The sequence below is a fragment of the Daphnia magna genome, linkage group LG2 (genome assembly GCF_020631705.1).
Source record: "Daphnia magna isolate NIES linkage group LG2, ASM2063170v1.1, whole genome shotgun sequence".
NCBI lineage: Eukaryota > Metazoa > Arthropoda > Branchiopoda > Diplostraca > Daphniidae > Daphnia > Daphnia magna.
The window spans coordinates 8,153,159-8,168,624 of NC_059183.1; the positions used below are offsets into that span (position 1 = coordinate 8,153,159).

The window sequence follows — 15,466 nt, forward strand, 5'->3', positions numbered from 1 at the left end:
GGCTTGTGCTGCAATTCGTTTCCACCTCCCTATACAATTTCACGCCCAGCTGTCGTTTTCTTTTTATTCAATCTATTCATTGAATATCTTTTCGCTCTTCAATTACCATCGACAATGCCAAGGTAGCCCTCCAGCTACGACAAACTCTTGCATGTTTTCATCTCTTTCTCTCGATGCTGATTTCTTTTAATGGCATTCATTTAAAACTGTTGACGTATAGGAGAACAGGGTGGAGGCCGATGAAAGCAGGAAAGAAAAAGTTTTTCCTTTTATTTTTTGGCGGACGGGGGGACACGCAGCACGACATCTTCGGTGTAACACGGTAGGCGAAATTGAGGTCGAATGCCACCAACGTCGAAGACGGCCCAACAGCAAATAACAATGAGCCGAGTCCGAGTAGAGAATACCCTGGTCACGGTATAATAATAACAACAAGTCTAATACCCGCCCACCAACAGGCCGGCCCGGCTTTCCAGCACAAGTCCCGCCATTTCACGTGAAACGCCACAGGGTTTGATTTTGTTTTTTTTTTCTGTTGACTTCGTGACCGGAAAAAAAAAAAACTTTCGCCATCTCCTCTGTGTGATTCATTGGCTTTTATCAGTAGAAGAAAAAAGAAAAAAAAAAAAGAAATCTGTGCTTTACAAATTGTGGGGAGCCAGCCACACACACAGCTTGAATAAGGAGCGCTCTAATTGCAAGGCAATGGCGGCGAGGGGTCGCCAAGGAAAACTCTCGGTCGGCTTCAACCAACAGCTAATGGTTCCTTATTCATTTCCGTTCCAGTGTCGTACGCATCCTTGCGTTGCGCTGTGGGCTATATGGCTTTTGTGTCTAGGAGAAGCTCCCCCCCCCCGTCTCCCTCTTTTCCTCCCGTTTACGTTAATTTAACCACCTGAAGACAATTTAACACAGGGATGAAGGGGGGCAAACAAAAAAAATCGGAGAAAACGATCCACCAACGCACACAAATAAAAAGTAAAAAAAAGTAAAAAAAAAAGTGTTTTATTTGAAATTACCAGAGGGGGGGAGGCCTCCGTCTTGTGCCCTCATTCGTTTAATAATCATCATTATCAAGTTGATTTTTCCCCCCACCTGCAACTCTCCCTAATCCTGCCCTGTAGCCTTAACGACATTAGTTTATCTTCACCAAGAGGGTCCACAGTAAAAAAATAATAATAATAACAGCTTCTACAACCCCCCTCCCCCTAAAAATAAGAAAAAAGAGTTTTTAATTGCAATTGTTCGGTGAATTGCATAATTCCATTTCTGTTATTTAAAAAAAAACGACATCGAGTGCACGCACCAGGATAAGGATTTACGTCATTTAAACAAAATGGCTTTCTACCCCGATTACTATACACACACACACACACACCCAAAAAAAAAAACTTATTTAGAAATTTAAGAGAATCAAGTAACTGAAAATGCATAACTTTTAGTTGGGCCGTGAGTTGTGCAAGACATCACGCAAGGGACGACAATGGAGAACAAAAAAAATCAAAAATCAACAGTTAGAGACAGGTTGAAAAGAGGAAGTTGAAGAAGAAAGGGGTCGTGTAAGTCGGTGATTGCAATCACTAGAGTTGGCGGTGATGAACTGCTTCGCGGGTTAGATGTTAGGTTTCCAAGTGAACGAAACGCTATCCCCCCCCCCCCAAAAAAAAAGGGTAAGTAGCAAGGGGTGAATGTTGTAGCGGTGTGGTATAAGTACACGACATAACACAACATCAACAAGGCACGCACGAGCTGGAGGAAAACAAAAGAGAGGAAAAGAATAAAAATTGACGGGATGAACAATTTTCATAGGGGTCACTTCCTTCCTGTAATCACGCGCCCACTGAGCGCTATACCCTCCCTCCTTTCTTTCCAGTCTTTTCCCGTTCATTCCAGCCACGATTATCGAACACGAGCCATCTAAATGGAACGTGGCTGGATAGTTTCAAACAAAACGAAAAAAAAAACGCGCGTGAAATAAACAAGTAAGGATGCGAGTCCACGGATGCGAGTCCACCTCGGGGAAAATAGAATTTAAAAAAAAATCCAAACCAAGAACAGCTTCTTCTTTTGATTTATTTTCTTCTGTTTAACACAGTCAGAAAAGAATAAGGTAAACAACTCTTTTGTTTCTCGGTTATTGTTGTCGTCTTTACGCGTCACGTCGTGCACGTTGAAAGGCGAGAGACGACGAGAGACTTGGCTGTCAACAAACAACATCCATCTGGCGCATCCGATCCACAGGCACTACAACACATGGCAGTAGCTTATAAGGGATACAAGATCAAATCATCACTCTTCGCAGTGTTATTCCTGCACATATCACATTTTTTTTCCCCTCCCCACTCTCTTAATAGTAAGAGAGAGAAACAAAAAAAAAAGTGCATCTAAAGCTCTTTGGAAAGTGCACGGACATTTACTAGCAGACAGCCGAGAAGCAAAAGGCTGAAATAAGAACAAGAGCAATCTCCTCCATGTGAACTCAAGACATTCACTATAAATACGTTCTTTCCAGCCTCTATCGGATGAGCTCCGTCTCACGAAAAAATTCCCCAACGAAGAGTCGGGAATCCTACAGCGCCCCCTCTTCATCTCGGCTGGAAATGGACAAGCCGAAACAGACAAGAGAGATGAGCACTCTCACCCACATACCACTACATCATGAAACTTGACATTTTTTTTTTTTTCTACTTGCCCGTCTTTGTCGAACCATCAAGTTTGTGAGCGAGTAGTAACAGGGCAAAAGGAGATCAAGAGTCTTTGTGGGGGGCTCCGAAAGACAAGCCTAAGAAGAAATGCTTCTGTGTGAAAAGAAGAAGAAGAAACATCTCATCTTCCAGCAACTGATGTGCCTTTCGTTCGCTGTCGGCATAGCGCTATCGAGACGTAGCACATTTATGTGTATAAAAGAGCAGTGACAAACACATGGTCAACACAGTGGCAAGGCCGGAATGACCCCCCTTCATTTTTGATTTTACTTCCACCCCAACATTTTTTCCGACTCGACAGCCTCCAATCGCAGACATGTGGTGCCTTGTTTTTTTTATCAAAAGTTCTGTGCGGTTTTTCTTTCTTTGTCCTTTTAAAGGTCTTATTTAATTAACTGGGCAAGGTTACAATCAAAGCAAGGTTCCTCCCTTTTAAAAAAAAAATTTTTCTTTACTGGAAACTCCGGATGTGTGGAAGTTGATGGAAGGAGACGACATGCGAGTCATGACTGCCAGAGGCGGTAGGCCAGGCTGCGCCCGTCATATAAGTGTCGGAAATGCGACGCGGGCTTCCGAAATACAAGCTCAACAAGCAAACACACTCACACAAAGGCTATAGTGCGAAGACTAATAGAAAAACAAAAGAAAACGCATTTTCCGAATGGAAGATTATTTCAAGACCTTGAGACAAAAAGGAAAAAAATCAAACAAGAGAAGGATGGAATATATGTCACTGCCTATTAAGAAGATGGAAAATGTTGGCGGCCAGCACACGCCAAGGACGACCTCTTGCTTCATTAGTGAAAAGATAGAGAGACGATAGAGGCCGGAAATATCACGTGCCTTTCAACTTCCTTCTTTTGTGTGTGTGTGTGTGTGTAGGATATTTCAAAAAATAATAATAAAAAATCGTGAGCGGATTTCAAACATCAGGTTGAAAAAATCGTTATGGTATTCTTTACATCTAACTCATCGGTCAAAAGAAATCGGGACAACTACGGTCGGATGACGCATGAAAGTCGAGAACATCCATCAGTCGGCTGCTAATGAAGGGATCGGCACAAGGCAGAGAAACATAACAAGACAATTGGAAGACGGAGGAGGCGATAAAAGCAAAAGTGAAAAGAAGGCCCAAAAGAAAAGAGAAAAACTTCATAACGAACATGTGGCTAATTGCATCACGCACGAGGCTATTAAGGTACAAAGTTGACAACAACTTTGTGCCTTTCTGGCGTCTGATTAAAGAATGTGGAGAAAAAAAACAAAACAGAATTGCGTGTTTCACGAACTATCGGCCGAAACCCATACGATGATCGACTTTGCCTGCACTTGAAACGAATTAGAAAAGTCCAGTCGAGGTGAATCGATTCGTGATCAAGGCGAACGTTCCAATTAGACTCTCACCCTGAAATGAAGGGCGACGTGAACGGCGAGACAGACAGAACAAAATAGAAAACTATGAAGAAATGCTGCGCAGCATTTACACACGTAAGAGAAGACGCGTTTTCTTCCTGGATTCTCCGTGTGGCTCCTTCGGGGAAAGCTTCCTCGCCCCTCCCTTTTTGTATGTGACCTTATTCATAATCTAGGAAGAAGGTCTTCTAGACGTCATTACAAACCAACCTCCTCACAAATCATTCCTTTTTTTTCCCGGTTTTTGAACGGCAATGACTTCTGTTCATCATCATCAAACGTAATAGCAGCTCATTTAAATGTCAATGCAGATAAGACGACAAAAAAATAGGAAGGAACAAACGTAAACTTCGATGGGAAATCGTTAAGGCCAAGGTTTTGAAAAATCGAAATAATTTTTTCGTTCCAGACGAAAATTGAAAAGTTTCGAAATGCGACGGCTGTAACGTGAAATTGTATAGTACAACGAGTCGTGTTTCAATTAAAAACAAACCAAGCATATGAAAAACAAATCAATAAATAAACAAACGCTCACAAGTCAAGAGGTTGCACTCGACTGCGCTCGTTGCGTGGCAAGGCACAGCGTGAAAACCTCAAAGGAGTAGACAACAACTTTGATCGAAATGTTCCAGATAACGATGATGAGTGCTCGACAGAACACGGACCTCCACCATCGTTCCAACTGTGCGCCTCACACGAATTTTTTTTCTTTTCCAGTTGTAAAGATTCGCTTTACCTTTTCCTCGCCGCGTGCAGCGCACTCGTCGCAAAACGTAAACAACGATGATGTTTCCCCCCAACCCTCATCGTTCGTCTATGAGCTCCGGTCGATATGGAATTCACAGTGAAATCCAAACAGAGTTAGAAGAGCAAAATCGAAATGTGCGCATGGGGTTTTTCCATCATCTACGATCGATACGGTACACACAAGTGTGTGGGCCGTCCGTTTTAATGGCGACTTGAAAAAATAAAATTCAAATACGAAGAGGGTTTTTTGCAAATGAAACGAAACTTCATTGGCATCATCAATAGAGAAAAGAATACAAATTCACAGCGTTGCAGGTGAAGATAATTATCGTATGAGCCTTTTCTTTTGTGTGTGTGTGTGTGTGTGTCGGAGGGGCTTAGAATTGGGCTGGTCACACACCCACACCACCCGCTGTTGGACGGATGATAAATACTGCACGCAGCACGTCTAATATATTATCTCTGCCTGTGTACACGATAACTAAGTATAGAGCCATCGTTGATTGTGGTCTATTCAACCTTGGATGACGAAACTAGCTCATCTAGGCGTGGCTCTAGAAAGAGAGGTAGAAACGTCAATTTTAATGAAACCGGCTGCAACACATAAGTGAATCAGCCAACACCATAAGCCACAAAGAAACCCACCCACCGCCACACACAGCACAATCACGATGCAATGACGTCCGCTAACCTCGCAAAGAAAACACACACACAAAAAAAAAAAAAAAGGGGATGTGTGTAAGGCGGGCGCTTTGATAATCAACCACAAATAAGAAAAGAAAAACCTGAAGAGGCTTTGTGAAAAATCGTTACAGTTAAACATTAAAAGTACTTGTTGTGTATATAGATAGACTTGCAATCTCACTCACGAAAATGCCGGCTGCTATAGAGAAATGATGATGATCATAATGACTCACCATGACAGCCGACGAACAGCGAGAAAACGGGTTGTTGCACGTACAACAGTCTCGTCACTTATCCTGTTGAACGAAGAGGTCGATTGCGACGGTTAACGATACGACGGACGGCTGATCAATTGTTATTCTCTATTCTGAAAATGAACGAAAAAAAAAAAACAAAATAAAGAGAATCCATAATTAGATTTGGTGCGAGATGAAGGAGACAGGTGATGGCGTTCAATCCTCTTTTGCATGTGATTCACGTCAAAGTAAAGAGAGAGAGCCAACAGGCCCCAACTGAACCGAACGGCAACACACAATGGAAGCTGTTACCGGCTGTCGATATACATAAAAATGTGGAGGAATTTTCTCATTCGACTGCCACGAGTCTTCAAAATAGTTTGGAATACAACAACGGGCCAAAAGGTAGGGCGATACAAGTTTTTTTTTTCGTTTTCTTTCCTAACCTTGATCGTACCTAGAGAATACTGTTATTACGGTAAGGCGGTAGACTCTAAAAATAAACAAATCACAAAGAATCCATCTCTACCTTTTCTTCAACGTTCTAAAAAGTTTTTCTTCTATTTTCGTTGCATTTCTTTCTCTCTTTCATTTATTTCTGCATCGTATACTTCCAAAAACGCAACTGTTTCTTTCGCTAAATCGTTTCAAAATTCCACCCCTCCCTTTCTTCGATGAGAGAACGGGAAAAGGAATGGGGGGCTATGTAAAATAAAAATAAATAAGAACTTTGGGGTCGTTGAAAATGATTTCAAAAGACTCGTGTAATGCTGCACAGCTTTTGCCTACTGGCTATATAACTTACACGCTCGTGCGAGCGCTTACCCACTTCCCCTGTACACGTAAAGAAGCTTCTCCTTTTTTATTTTATTTTATTTTTATTTTATTTTATTTTTTCTCTGCTTTTTAGCCGAACATTCAAAGTCGTTTTCAAACGGGTCATTAAAATCCGCGCTCAACCGGGCAGGGTAGTAAACGCGCGCAACGCTGGCAAGAGGGATGGGGCGTGAACGGCTGTATGCATGACGTGCGGATATGGACTTGACTTGGCCTGGGTGCCGTACGCAGAGGATCTAACGCGTGTAAAATAAAAAAACAAAAAATGCTGGGCTTCAAATGCAGCCGATAATAACAAGGCCGAAAGGAAGGAAATAGGAAGAACAGCAGAGGACAGTTGTCGCCTCGTGATGAAGTGCGACATCGCGACATGAGAATAGAAGACTAAGAGGCAAATGTGAAGGCCGCGCTGCAGAGTCAAAATCAAACAACAGACAACAACATACTGTCAGCAAGTTATATGGCGCCTGGGCCACCCTCTTTGCCAAGTAGCGGGGAATAGCCGTCGTCACCGTTGCGGAATCAAAGCAAACAACAAGACACATACAAAAAAAGGGGGGGGGGCAAAGTAAAAACACAAGAACCGACAACACACAGCAGCAACACCGACGTAAAAGAAGATCCGAAAAAGAAAAGGGGTGTTTGCGCCCAACTGACGGCAAGGAAATGTTACACAAGGCAGAAAGAACGCGTCCGGGACACGTTCGTTTTCAACACCTGGCTGTTCTTTTTTGTGTGTGTGTCTGTGTGTGTGTGGGGAGGAGGTGCAGGGTCCGTTTACCCTCGTGCTCTCTATAGACTAGCAACACGATTCTTCGGTCGGTGTATTTGGGTTTTCTTCTTTGCCGCTTATATATTCTCCTGGGTTTGAATTTATTTGCTTTTATATTTCAAGATTTCTTTTTCTTTTTGTTGTTTTACTTGCCAACGGATGAGCCTTTAAAAAAATCTTTTTCGGCTTGTTCTTTTCATATCAAAAAGGGAAAAGAAAAACATCAACCGGTCGTTCAATTTCCTCCGGTTGTTCGGGACAAGACAGACAAGAGAGACGGTAATATTTAAAATCGAGAAGAAGAGGATACACGAATGAAAATACATCAAAAGGATGAGAGGACAAACTAGAAAGAAAGACGGCTCCGTTTGCACCGACAAAGGCATCAAAAGAGATGTCGTCCATGTCCTATATTACATCCGAATATAAAGAAACCACAAAAAGAAGAGCAAAGTGGCCGTTTGGTGATATCACAGACTAAATGAAGAGGAACAAACCGCCCTCAAAAAGTCCCCTAAAAAAAAAGGTGGACCATACAGAGAAGAAGAAAAACAAAACAAAAAACAAGCGTCAACAAAAAGGTAAAATTCTTTTTTAAAAAACGGAGGGTAGCGGTAAAAAAAAAATAATAATTTCTGAATTCAACTAAAAAAATGCATAACAACTAGAACCCGGAACGTGTTGTTTTGTTAACCCCTTTTTTTCTTCTTAAAAAAATAAACCGAGCTTTCAAAGAAGCGGCTATTTCTATCCCACTTAAACCGTGAATCCGCATCGTGTCGGCCTCTTTTTTTTGTTGTGTGTTCTGATTCCAAATAATTCAAGGGGAAAAACAACAAAAACACATACAAACGTATTTCATAATAAAAAAGAAAAGCTCTGCCCAAAGCGCCGTTTTTCTTTAATGACAAACGAGAGGAAATCATATTAAAAAAAAAGGCCTTTTTGAATCGATAAAAAATTCAGGATGAAATGCCAATGATGCGAGACGCAATATATAGACAGTCGAACCTTCATTTTGCGCCCACCCTCTTTTTCCAACGACGTACCCCTTCCACCTTTTCTTCGCGTTTTCTTGCTGACGTGGAAACAACTTCCTGTCATCGTTTCACGGTCCAGTTTGTCCGTTCAATCGCGGCGCGATTTCCACAAACTTTCCAAGGCTCCGCGATTGGATTCACTTTGCACCGTTGACGAGCAGCCCCCCCTAAAACCAATTCCGGTCTTCACCATGTCAATAATGGCCGTCCTCGACGATGGGGCCGCCATGACAACATTAAAAGTCGGATGACTTTTAAAACATTTCCGTTCTCGCGCTCATTTTTAAACAAAATGTGAAGGGACGGTCAGTTTTTTTTTTTTCTGGTTTTCTTTCCCCTGACGATCAAATCAACGTCAATTTTTGAAGTTTTATTCAAAGCTTGTAACCTCAGTTTCTCTTTTTTTTTTTATGGAGTGCGTCTAAAAGTCATGTCGAGATTTCGATTGGGCAAAAAAGGACGTGCAAGTGTTACGCTCTGACTCACACAGAAAACAGTGCTCAAAAGAAGCAGCTAGAAGCTAACGATGAAGAAGTCAAGCGTAAAGACTTCATTTGTAATGTTTGAAAAAAAAAAGGGAAAATTTTGAAGAGGGAATGCGATCAGGTATCACCACAGATATACAAAACTAAAGATGGATAGGATTACAAATTGATATCTTTCATCTCGTTCATTTCTGTTTGCTATTCACGTTAGGCTCTGAAACGGACCAATGAATTCCCATTTTGATTTAGTTTAAATTGAAAAAAAAAAATGTTGAAGATGAAGAAAAATGAACAAGAATAGCAACTGCTGAGAGTCGATCCAAAGTTTTCTATCTATATAAGAAGCAAAGAATCCAAGCTGACGCCGACTAGCAGATCCAACATGCACTCCAAAGCTCTCTCACGTGTAGACTGTACGTTTTTTTTCTTCAGTAGATTGAACGAAAAAAAAAAAAGAGAGAAAAGATATTCTTTTCTTTTTCCGAAGCGCCTGATGGCCTGTTGTTTATTTTCTTCTTTACTATATATATATTGAGCCAAAAACCACAATAAGCGGCATTCATTTCGAAGGCAGACGTCGTCTCTATATGTTACATTTAATAGTTACCATACTTTTATAGAAACGTATTTTTTTTTTTTCGATGACGACCAAGTGGCGTTGTGGGCAACATCACAGTCTGACCATCAACATTGATGGGCGATCACGTAACGTACGGTGCTCGTTTATTCTCTGAGAGTGCGATGCTGTAATGAGCAAACTGCTGGCTCTGTCATTTTCAATTACAGCCACTAGCGACCAAACTATTCGTCTTGGCTTTCTTTCTTTCTTTTTTACGACCACCACAAACAAAAAACAAACAACAAGGAAATGGCAAGAGGTTAAAAAAAAAAAAACAAAAACAAAAAAACAAAAGAAGCAGATGGAAAGCCGTGGTCTGAAAAGTGAGAACTTCTGGTTGCTGATGCAAAGTCAACAAAGCAAATTGGGCCCGACGTGGTACATTACGAGGGCCCCGGGTCATCAAAGATTGCCTCGGATTCTTAAACGTGTGAGCGTGTGCCACGGCATGGGAAAGACGGAGCGCATTTTCTCACCAATAAATACACAGCAACTACATCGATAGTCGTACAACAGCTACAACTAGTATAAATAGTAAGAAACGGAAAGGTCGCACGCGCAAGTCGTTGCGGTGGCGTCTTTTCACGGGCACGTGCTTTAACGGGATCTTTTCATTTCGTTTGCCTCTCTTTCTCGCGCTTAGTCTCACTACCCATTTTCCCACAGTTGTTGTAGCCAAATGGATGAGAGAGAGAGAAAAGGCAAGTTAACTGCCCCTATAGTCAACAATCGCCTTGTTGTTCAATGCAATTACATCAACGTGGCCGCCCTATAGCGGCTGCACAGCATCCGACCATGTCCGGCGCCGTTAAAACTTTCTTTTCTTTCGGTACCATGGCCGACACACGTAAAGGCTAACAGCCGGCAAAAGTTAAGCCCCACCAATAATCTTTCCATTCATCAATTAACCATATCGCTGTCGCTGGGCATCAATTTCGGACGAAAGACGTAAGACCTCCCCTGTTACGCGTGTTCTTCATAGGAATGAGAAATCGCGAGATTCAATGCCAGAAACAAAAGCTACGGCCATAAAAGATTATTCTCTCTTGCATCGTTTCATAAATCAAGCCGCATCAAAAGCACAAAACAATTGCGGGGCTTGTACGACGCGGATTCCCGTCGATTCTCTATTCGTTCGCTGCCGTGTACGGCCGTTCACGCCGACTGAACTTTGTCTTTCCACTAGGCTGTTAATCTTTTGTTTGATTTTTTCCAATTCAATACGATCCATTTCGTGATGCGTCTTCTCTTTTTTTCTTCATCTACTAAACATTTAGCTGTTTAATGTGTGTTACAAGAAGAGACGATTAACAATACGAGAGCTCTGCCCCGTCTTCATTGGCAACGCTCTTTCGGTTGCAAAACGTATAATACGGTCATCGTGATCGCTCGGGAGCGTTAGCAACAAGAGCCGGAGCGACATAATCAGCCAAGAGTTGGATCAATGTCGTAATACGGTATCGTTCCAAAGTGGCTGAGGCGCCTCTCCCTGACGGGCGGACGATATGATAATCATCTGGTTAGTTAGCAATCATTTATGACATCATTGAACCAATCAGTTCGAATCTTTTGGGGGCGAGGTTTCCCGTTTCACTTGGGCAACACACTTTTATCAGCGAAAGCCCTTCAAAAAGGATCTACGTCGAGGCGATAAACATGGCCTTTTGCAATGAACGATGGAAAGCGGTAAGCCAAACCGGGGGGCAATCGGAGAAGACGAGGACGAGACGGCCACTGGTGTTAAAAAAAGGTTTTTCACCGTCTCAGCTCATTATAATGGTGGCAACGAAACACGCCGTCTCAAATTGCGGGCCGTTGCTACTCTTTTGACAAGCAAAGCTCTTTGCAAAGAGCATCGAAAAGAAAATTGTTGGACGATTGGAACGGCAAGGACGTCACCTTTTGTTTTTCTGTGGCCATAATTACCAGAAAAACAAAGCCACCAACATCCGACCTTGGGATTAAGGAACTGCAAAACGTGCACGGTCCCTTTCAGGAAATACGATCGACGACCGCCTCTTTTGTTTTTTTGCTGTCGTCTGCCTTTTTTCCCCTCCCCCCCAACTTTTGCAAACAGACAATCTTCGGGCTGTTTACTGAGCACTTGCCAAATCCTTGCGACAGAGTTTCTTTTTAAGACTTTTTTGAGCTGCTCTTCGCTGGGCTACACACCCAATTTTAAGACGAACGAGAGTCGGCCAACAGTTGATCCTACTCAAAAGCGAGGCGCCACCAACTGGCGAAATAAAAACGAATGGTGAAAACTAACAGCCAACTCAAACTCTGGCACATAATGGCGCATTTCTCGTCATCTGGCCCGCGGTTCGCCATTCAAGCTCGGGCTTATTTCTATTTACTCTCGTTCTCTGTTAATACTCGCACTACGACTACTATACTACTACTATACTATATAGTAGCTGGGATGACGAGTCCGTCCGGCCGTTACCCTTTTACGACACGGCGGAAACGGGGAGCTCGGGTTCCGCACGCTGTCACAAGTCCGGCTAGGAGAGAAAAAAAGATGGTGGGCTTTCGTGATGACTATAACGACCGCGGGAAACGAGCGATTCGCCAGTCATTAAAAAGCCAACATGCCGTGACGACGCCCATCTCTGTCGCCACCAAAAAAAAGGAAAAAAAAGGGCTACGAATCGTTTCCTCTGGTCCGCTAGTTTCCCCCCACCCTTGCTGGCCGGAATTCATTTTGACGACCAACCAAGTTGTTGCGACATCATCGGCACACACACGGCGACGGACTGCCAATGAAGTGCAATAAAAAGCGACCACCACTGTGCATCGTCGACATCAACGCAGTTACACATGTAAAAAAAAATAAATAAATAAAAAAAAAAAAATAAGAGACTCCCGAAGAACTAAATAGTATAACTTCGGTCTGGGCTGTTTATAAAAAAGCAAATGGAGGCTTAACAAAATCAAAGTCAAAAACCAAATAGCGCGACACACAGTTTGGGTATTATCTATTATTAGTCCGTCTTAGTTGTTAGTTCGATAGTATAACACGCGCGCACACACACACACACAAGTAGCAAGCGCACACCGTCTTGTGACTTGCTCGTTTTAATGAAGCTTCCGCCCGGCTGTGCGTGAAAGCACAGGACGAACATTACCATGGCAATAATGTATCTGCTTCTGCTGTTCACCCTTCTCTCTCTTCTTATACGTAGTGAATACTGCCAATGTGGCACGTCGGGATCCCAAACATGTGACAGCTTCTCGACCACTGTCGCTGTACAGTCATAATGAGAATCTGTGACTTGTAATTCGTCGAGCGTTGAAATTGCCTAGTCGTTCGGTGGATATCTATAGCAGACGTAGATCTCAAGCGATGCCCTTCCCGAATGCCACCAACCCAAAGACTTGAGCTCACGCTTCAATTTCACAGCTGACCGAGCATTAGCCACCGGCACTGATACTCAACCAACCGTACCATCTATACATAAATGGTACATTCAAAGTAGAGGGGGGGGGATTGCTTAATGCTGTTGCCTGGACGGCCAAGAGCCGGGATATCTTATTTTTTTATTGACGAAAGTACTTCAATTCTGACAGTGGGTTCTCTTGTCATTCTGGGTACAAGGGAAAAAGGCCACATGTCACCGACCCGGATAGATCCGGACGTGATTTTTGAATCACGTGCTGCCACATCATATCAACGTGTAATCGGAAGCCGGTAGAATCTGACAATTCGACGAGTTGGCAAACTCGGAAAAAGAAAAAAGAAAAAAAAAAAATCAAACGAGAAATGTTGCACTAAAAACAACTGGATGAAAGAGAAGGGGGTGGCTAGAAAGACGGGTGTAGGAGAACTTCAAAAAGTTCTGTTACACGCGTATCACCTTGTACACGACAGCATCTTCTTCTTCAAACTTAGGGTTGCTTTATGTGGGAAGCAGTGATGCGCAAGTTAACGTCGTAACATAACACACAGCCAGAAAATGATGGGAAAGAGAGAGAGAGAGAGAGCTAGGTCGTGTAAGGTGGGGAGGGATGATGAACGAGATCGTACGAGACAGACGGCGGATAAAACTTGGCCGCACTCGGGGATCCTATTCATGTGGGAGTCGTTCTTCTTCTTTTCTTAACTGAGAAGTCTAAGGCTTTAGACATTGCTAATTGGTGCAGCGTAAGAAGAGAAAGACAAGGCCCAGTGATATGAGATTCTCTACTTCCGCCGACGCCCTCGACGTCATCTATTCCACAAAAGCAAATAGCAACGAATGCAAAAGGATATAGTTTCAACGTATAGAAGCCATCGTCCAACGGTGAGGTAGGTCTAGCAAAATGAACACTCGGCTCCCTGTTTTAGTACGTCCCTGTTCCTTCCGGAATTGGGTGGAAGGAAAATTTAAAATGAGGATGGAAACAAAATGCCACGCATTCTTTTGCGCCCTCCATTCCAAAAAAAGAAAACGGGTCTACAGCAATTCCCGAGTTCCGTGGAAGCTCGTTACAACACCCGGATCGCTTTCCTATGCATTTGCCCATCCATATGCATACCTATCGAGCTACTTACGTCTTCTCTCCCCCCCTACCCTCTTACCTTCTCAATATTTATCTAGAGCCATCGCTGGGTGTGCACCATCGTCTAGCTAAAAGAAAGATGAATAAGAAAACATGGAATAAGAATGCGCAACGCTTGGCGCTGCTGCATCGACATTTGAACTTTGCGAGGCAGCATCAAAAGTGGAAGTGGCAATCCCGCGTGACTTGACAACAGTGTGCGCTCCGAGCCACAAGACCCGTCACGCTGGCCCGTCAGCACGAGGACGATTCCCACCCTCTTCTGATGCACCGACACGTGCCCGGAGGGAGCCGACTTTTGAATGCTACACACTTGCCAGGTTTGCCTAATTTTTTTTTCAAAGACAAAGTCAAAAATCACGAAGCATTGAAATTGGCTTTTTTTTTTTTTTTATTATCATCGTTTTCCCGGTAGCCAATTTTGGCAGAATTGACAAGTAACGAGCAAGGAATTTGTAACCGCAATGCCGTTTGCCGTTGGCGGGCGCTTGTCGTCTCGTGAATCCCGAATCAACTTGGGGAAAACCAAAAAAATAAAACCCACACAATGTCGCTATTTATTCAGCCCCCGAGGAAAAAAAGTTCAGGAGCGACATCATCTCGTTCGAAGAAAATGATACATAACTAATAACCTTTAAACAAAACAACAAAAAAATCATATAGAAGAAGATAAAAAAGAGATTGGAACCCAAAGTTTCGTCATCTATATGCGATATCACATTTTTCACCGGAATTTTCTGTTAGACATGGTGAACCACAACTCTTTAGTGGTATACTCCATTTTTTTTTTTAAATCTACAATTTATAAAAGACTTGCCTTTAAAATCCTTTCAAAAGAAAACAGGACATTTTTTTTTTTAAGATTTGAGATTCACGACACGGGTCACGAAATCCTATCAAGAGTTGATCACGGAACTGAAAAGGGGCGGTTTTGGATGTCTTGCCAACCTCACCTGTCACTTTGACGAAAATGGCTCTTTTATTTCATTTGATTCACATTTTTATGCGTAAAATAATCAAATAAAATGAGAGCTTCACGGACATGACAGTTATTTTGCTGTTTGATCTTTTCACTTTCAAGAGGGGGAAAAAAATTGGGACATCTGACGCTAGAAAACATTAGAACACGTGAAAAAAAGAACGTGACAGCTGCCCAAATTTTGACCTCTAAAAGAAAAACCCAAACAAGTTAAGACAAAATGAAGTTTTCCATTTGCCAATTGCTTGCCGATAGTTAAAAATCTTAACACCACTCGACCCAAAAAGTTCAGCTCCACACATCCAGCCCATCAATAACAGGTTTTCTTTTTTTTTTCCTTGAAACTTCTTTCTCGAGGGGACACCCCCAATCGCACCCCTCACGCACTGCCTCCTTTAGCGTCTTTG

At 42.7% G+C, this 15,466-nt stretch overlaps 1 protein-coding gene across 5 annotated transcripts in view; it reads right to left on the bottom strand.

Moving 5' to 3' along the window:
• The window catches only part of LOC116915612 (irregular chiasm C-roughest protein), a 66,883-nt gene that overhangs the window by 22,899 nt on the left and 28,518 nt on the right, over positions 1-15,466 (bottom strand). For 3 of the 5 annotated variants that reach the window (XM_032920722.2, XM_032920723.2, XM_045170193.1), the window contains one exon: positions 5,735-5,916. The exons of 1 other annotated variant lie outside the window; for it this stretch is intronic. In XM_032920722.2, the coding sequence (XP_032776613.1) occupies positions 5,735-5,785 (51 nt within the window). In that variant the 5' untranslated portion in view covers positions 5,786-5,916. The remainder of the gene's footprint in view (positions 1-5,734; positions 5,917-15,466) is intronic. One more of the 5 variants, XM_032920724.2, reaches the window with a different exon arrangement.